At 43.8% G+C, this 5,252-nt stretch overlaps 1 protein-coding gene across 1 annotated transcript; it reads left to right on the top strand.

Annotated features, from left to right (window-relative positions):
- The first annotated feature begins 1,286 nt into the window (after positions 1-1,286).
- On the top strand, positions 1,287-2,856 carry LOC125941907 (THAP domain-containing protein 2-like). The gene is made up of 5 exons (XM_049659783.1): positions 1,287-1,492; positions 1,554-1,676; positions 2,183-2,266; positions 2,647-2,727; positions 2,837-2,856. The coding sequence occupies exons 1-5, from the start codon at positions 1,291-1,293 to the stop codon at positions 2,854-2,856; spliced, it is 510 nt and encodes a 169-aa protein (XP_049515740.1). The 5' UTR covers positions 1,287-1,290.
- Positions 2,857-5,252: the final 2,396 nt, after the last annotated feature.

Raw genomic sequence — 5,252 nt, 5'->3', positions numbered from 1 at the left:
TGTACTTATGGCTGACAGCAAGGAAGACTTGCAGAGATTAATGGACATCTGTGGTAAAGAGGGAGATAGCTTAGGTTTGAAGTTTAGTAAAGAAAAATCGGCAGTCATGACTTTTAATGATAATCAGGGCAGCGAGCATAGGATACAGGAGGTTACGCTGGAGGTGATGGATAAGTACAAATATCTTGGAGTGTGGATAAACAATGGGGCTGAGTACCTAACGGAACATGAAAAATATGTGACGGCTAAAGGTAGCAGAAATGCAGCTGTGATGAAAAATAGGGCACTGTGGAATTACAATAGGTACGAAGTGGTGAGAGGGATTTGGAAAGGGGTGATGGTCCCTAGTTTGACTTTCGGCAATGCGGTCCTGTGCATGAGATCAGAAGTTCGAGCAAGGTTGGAAGTTAAGCAGCGAGGGGTAGGTAGACTAGCTCTGGGAGCACACGGAAATACACCAAATCAGGGGGTACAGGGTGACATGGGATGGACGTCATTCGAGGGCAGGGAAGCCAGCAGCAAGATAGAATTTGAGGAGCGATTGAGAGAGATGGCAGAAAAGCGGTGGGCAAGGAGAGTTTTCAGTTATTTGTACATGAGGAATGTTGATACAAAATGGAGGAAGCTGACCAGAAAACTGTCAATCAAATATTTGGACTGCAGGAGGGGTGCAAACCAGGAAACAGCGGTTAAGAAAAGGGTTAAGGAAACAGAGAGGGGTCTGTGGAAGACAGGGATACAGACGCAATCAGCACTGGGAACATACCGAACTTTCAAGCAAGAAATTGCCAAAGAAAATATCTACGATAATTCTAGGGGAAGCTCTTTGTTGTTTGAAGCCAGGACGGGAGTATTGCGGACTAAGATGTACCGAGTCAAGTACCAAGGTATAGACACGTTGTGCTGTGCGTATGGAGAAGAAGAGGAAACGGCTGAACACCTCATACTTTTCTGTAAGGGGCTTAACCCTACAGTGCAAGGCAACGGGGCTGATTTTTTCAAAGCATTGGGGTTTAGGGACAGTGAAGGCAAAATAGACTTTAAGCGGGTAGAAATAACCAAACAGAGGTTATCTGATTGGTGGATAAAATTAAGGCAGGGGTGAAATTTCACCCACCACAAAGTACAAATTATGTTAATAGCCATGGCTAGGTGGCGTATGCCACCGCCCGATTTAAAGGGTTCAGCCTCATCCATCCATCCATCCATCCATCCGTGGTTGGAAAGCAAACAGCGCAGTTCGGGCAGCCTTCGGTAGTGCTACGTGCCCCGCAAGTCCGCGAGCGTGACATGCCGGCCAACTGCGTCGCTTTCGGCTGCACGAGCTATTATTATGGAAGGGGAAATACTAATTTCTTCAGATTTCCATCTGCAAAGGTTAATGCGGGAAGGAGAAGTTTGTGGACGGCAGCGGTGAAGCGGTTGAACTCGGACGGCACGGCATGGCAGCCAACAGTGCATTCCAGGATCTGTGGCGCGCATTTTGTCACAGGTAAGTGTGATAAAGCCTTTAGTGTTTAACTTTTACGTATTGATTGCGTCTATAAATGCAGGCCGGCCGTCGAACTTCGCTACACACCCAGACTACGTGCCTACTATATTTACGTACAGAAAAGCTGGCAGCGACGCCGATGTTCGGCGGCACAACCGTGCCTCACAAAGGCGGGAGAGCAAACGTAAGTTACCCGATTTGCTTTGGCCAAGCCTCGCATCGTTGTAGTGTGTGTGCATGCTTCTGTGTGTTTCGAAAGTAAGGTGTACTAACAGGATGAAATGATGCCGAACGCCACTTGGCAAATAGGTCATCGAGCAGGTTACGTGCGCATTATTCGCCGCTGCAGTAAAGTTGTGCTACGTAGAGATGTGTTTTTCAACGACCGGTCGAGCTGGCCGCAGGTTGGTGCTCTGGAGTTTTTAGTTTGCCGTGATCTGGTTCCGCCACACCAGACTGCAAGCAAGTGTTGCGTGTTCAGGAGTGCACGCGCAACACTGCCTCAGGTGCGCGCGCAGATTTGTACGCAAGCCAGGCATTTACGTTATCCTACCTCTGAAATAGTCACATTATTGCTCGGCTTTTTCTATGACATATTTATTGATTCATGTAACATAACAAATTTTATTTCAACATGCTCTTAGAAGATAATACGCTTTGCATTGATATATATGTGCTTGACATCTGTAGGGGCTGCTACTATAGCCTCCCTAAGCAGCCAAGTGGACCCCACGGCTCTACCAGGGAACGGACAGCCTGCTGCAGTCATTCAGGGTAAGCATGCTTCATTGACTATTCTTAATGCATAAAAATAGAAAGTTTCTATGGGACAGCAAGCTGGAGTGCACTGATAAGTCTATATTCACTGTATGTAGACATGTAGAGATGATACTTTCGTATGTACTGTGTCACATTTTGAGGGATAACGTTGTAGCGCTGTGTATCATTAATGCACAATATTTACCATGTCATGGCTAACTTAACGGTACTGAATGTTAACTTGGATGCAAGTTCATGTATGTTCTCAAAGTGTGTTACTCCGGGCAGATAGAAATAGTTAACAAAAAAAAAGTGATCACTGGTATCGTTAGCTGTACATGAATACAGCAGTTTCTGTTCCTTAATTTTATTGAGACTTCCATATTTATTTATAGAAGCTGAGCTGCCCATTGACCCCTCTGGAAGCACAGCTGCACCCACAGAGGATATGCCTGAGCAGGAACCACTAGGAAATGGTGAGAATAAGGCCACTGGCTGTAGCAAGTCATGCTTGCTATGGTACTTATTGGGTGCTTACTCTTATGAAAATCTGTAAAACAAAGTATTTTTTAATTTGTGGAAAAGTAAGAGATGGCAAGTATTGAGCGTGGCTGTTCTAAATCAGGGAATTCATTCCAAAGCATATATGGCGAGGCTGACGGGGTGCCTTTTAAACATAAGGTTGTCAGCTCGATGCACATGTGAATTTCTTCACAACTGATTGGTCTTGAAGGTTGTATTATTCACGGTTGGAGTTGAGCGTGATATTTTCTTCAAACTTGCAACTGATAGGAAAATATAATGGTGCTGTAAAAGTTATTTACCCTTGCACCATTCAGCAAGCACTTGCAGAATGTATGAAAAAATTGGGAAATACCAAGGAAACATGAAAGTGCAATGTGGTGATGCGCTGTTTTATTTTGAGCATACAACGAACTAATCAGCTGCAACCAATAAAAGTTCTTTGTTGAGCAGTCGTGTTAAAGAAATTCCGGGGTTTTACGTGCCAAAACCATATGATTATGAGGCATGTCATAGTATGGGACACCGAATTTGACCACCTGGTGTTCTTTAACGTGGACCCAATACATGGTGCACGAGCAGCAGTCAAGTTTTAAGTATGTAATGATACAAATTCCAAGTCAGTGCTGACATTCTTAGTTTTTAGTATCTTATACGAAAATTTACTATCAGCACAACGATATCAGTGACCTAAACTGTGCTATTTCTTCTCAGGTGACAGGCAAATGAATCTTACTGGGCAAGGCACCGCTCCTGTGACATTGCAAACATCAGTGATTGGTAAGCAACTGCAGTAATTTAATCATAAGGCTATACCTTCACTATCATCGTGCCTTTCTTTAAAGTAAAACTTTTGCAGCTGTGAAGTTTTACTAATTTTAACATTCACTGCATTGATTTGATCAACTTTCTAGGTGCTTCACATCCTTCTCTGTAGCTTATATCTGCCTTGAAAGCTTGTGCCAAGAAATTTAATAATACCATTAGAAAATTGCATGTCAAGTGTTGTGTTCAAAGTAAACAATGGATTTAGCCTCTGGATTAGTAAGCGTAGTTCATCGGGCTGCTCAACTGATTATAAGTTATTGTTATGTGGCTGTTGTCACCCTGTGCAAATTTTCTAGCAAAGCTGGTTTTTGTCTATTGGTTGCTTACATGACTTAAGTAGTTTTATTATCTCTTTCTATGCCGTTATCATAGGTTCCCAGGCAAGCACCAGCTACCCAAGTGCTTCAACGAGCAGTGATGCGCAGAGAGAAAGAGCATGGCTCCACCAAAAAATTGCTTCTTTAGAAAGAAAGAATATTAGGCTTGAAATGAAGCTTGACGAAGCGAATTCTAGAATCCTGACTTTAAATGTCATAAAACTCTCGGCTAAGAAGTGTGCCTTTTATACTGGCCTGCCTAATTATGGGGTCTTTCGAAGTCTCTTCGAGTACTTTGAGCCCCGAGCCAGTAAAATGTCGTACTGGGGTGCAGAAAGGAAAGCTAATAGTAATGTCCCTGGCAGACCAAGGGAACGGGAACTTGAAGCAGAGTTTTTCATGGTACTTGTGCGGCTAAAAACTGGCATGCCTGGAGAAGAGGTTGCTCGAAACTTTTTAATGTCCGCAAGCCATGTCAGCCGCATTTTTGCCACCTGGGTTAATTTCCTTGAGCTTGAACTGGAAGCGAGGGTGCAAATACCAACAAGGGAGATGTTAGCACCGTACCTGCCAGGATCTTTTCGAGGTTTCGAAAATACTAGGTTGGTGCTAGATGCTACAGAAGTTCGCATACAGCGGCCCTCTTCACTTAGTGCACAGAGGCAAACATTTTCAACTTATAAGCACTACAATACTTACAAGGTGCTTTTGGGGTGTACACCTGATGGCTATATTGCTTATGTGTCTCGTCTATGGGGAGGTTCTGTGTCTGACAAGACTATGCTACAGTGCAGTGGGCTTTTGGATCTTATGAATGACGGAGACGCAATAATGGTAGACAAGGGGTTTAAGTTTCCTTATTTGCCACCAGGAATCGCAGTTTTCCGACCACCATTCCGTGAGCAACACGAGCCCCAGATGAGACCTGAAGCTGTGGAGCGAATGCGTCGCATCGCATGTGCGAGAGTCCATGTGGAACGCGCGATAGGACGCGTCAAAACATTCCAGATATTAAGTAGAGCATTTCCTATCAGCATGATGGATATTGCTGAGCAAGTGTTTAGGGTTTGTTGTTTCCTCTGCAACTACAAACCACCATTGATAAAAGACGAGTGACAGCTTCCAAGTGCTTGTTGCAGAGGTTGATTAAAGCGACACTTATTCTTTCTATGCATTCTTATTGTTAAGATTAGTGACTAAGTGCTCTTCTTTGATCATATTTCCTGCTTATGTAATACCCCAACCGGGTTTCTTGAGGGTAAAATAAATTGTCCTATGCATCTTTCTTCACTGCAAATGGTTTTATCCACTTTTGTGGCATCATTCTCCATCAC

Source organism: Dermacentor silvarum, unplaced genomic scaffold (assembly GCF_013339745.2).
Source record: "Dermacentor silvarum isolate Dsil-2018 unplaced genomic scaffold, BIME_Dsil_1.4 Seq601, whole genome shotgun sequence".
In the NCBI taxonomy this organism is placed as follows: Eukaryota; Metazoa; Arthropoda; class Arachnida; order Ixodida; family Ixodidae; genus Dermacentor; species Dermacentor silvarum.
This window is presented reverse-complemented; position numbering and strand designations above follow the sequence as displayed.

Excerpts from the sequence above, each read along its gene's own strand:
- LOC125941907 (XM_049659783.1), top strand. The coding sequence starts at position 1,291 with ATGCCGGCCAACTGCGTCGCTTTCGGCTGCACGAGCTATTATTATGGA. Across the intron at positions 1,493-1,553 it reads TGGCGCGCATTTTGTCACAG|GCCGGCCGTCGAACTTCGCT; the intron begins GTAAGTGTGATA and ends CTATAAATGCAG. Across the intron at positions 2,728-2,836 it reads GCAGGAACCACTAGGAAATG|TAAGAGATGGCAAGTATTGA; the intron begins GTGAGAATAAGG and ends TTTGTGGAAAAG.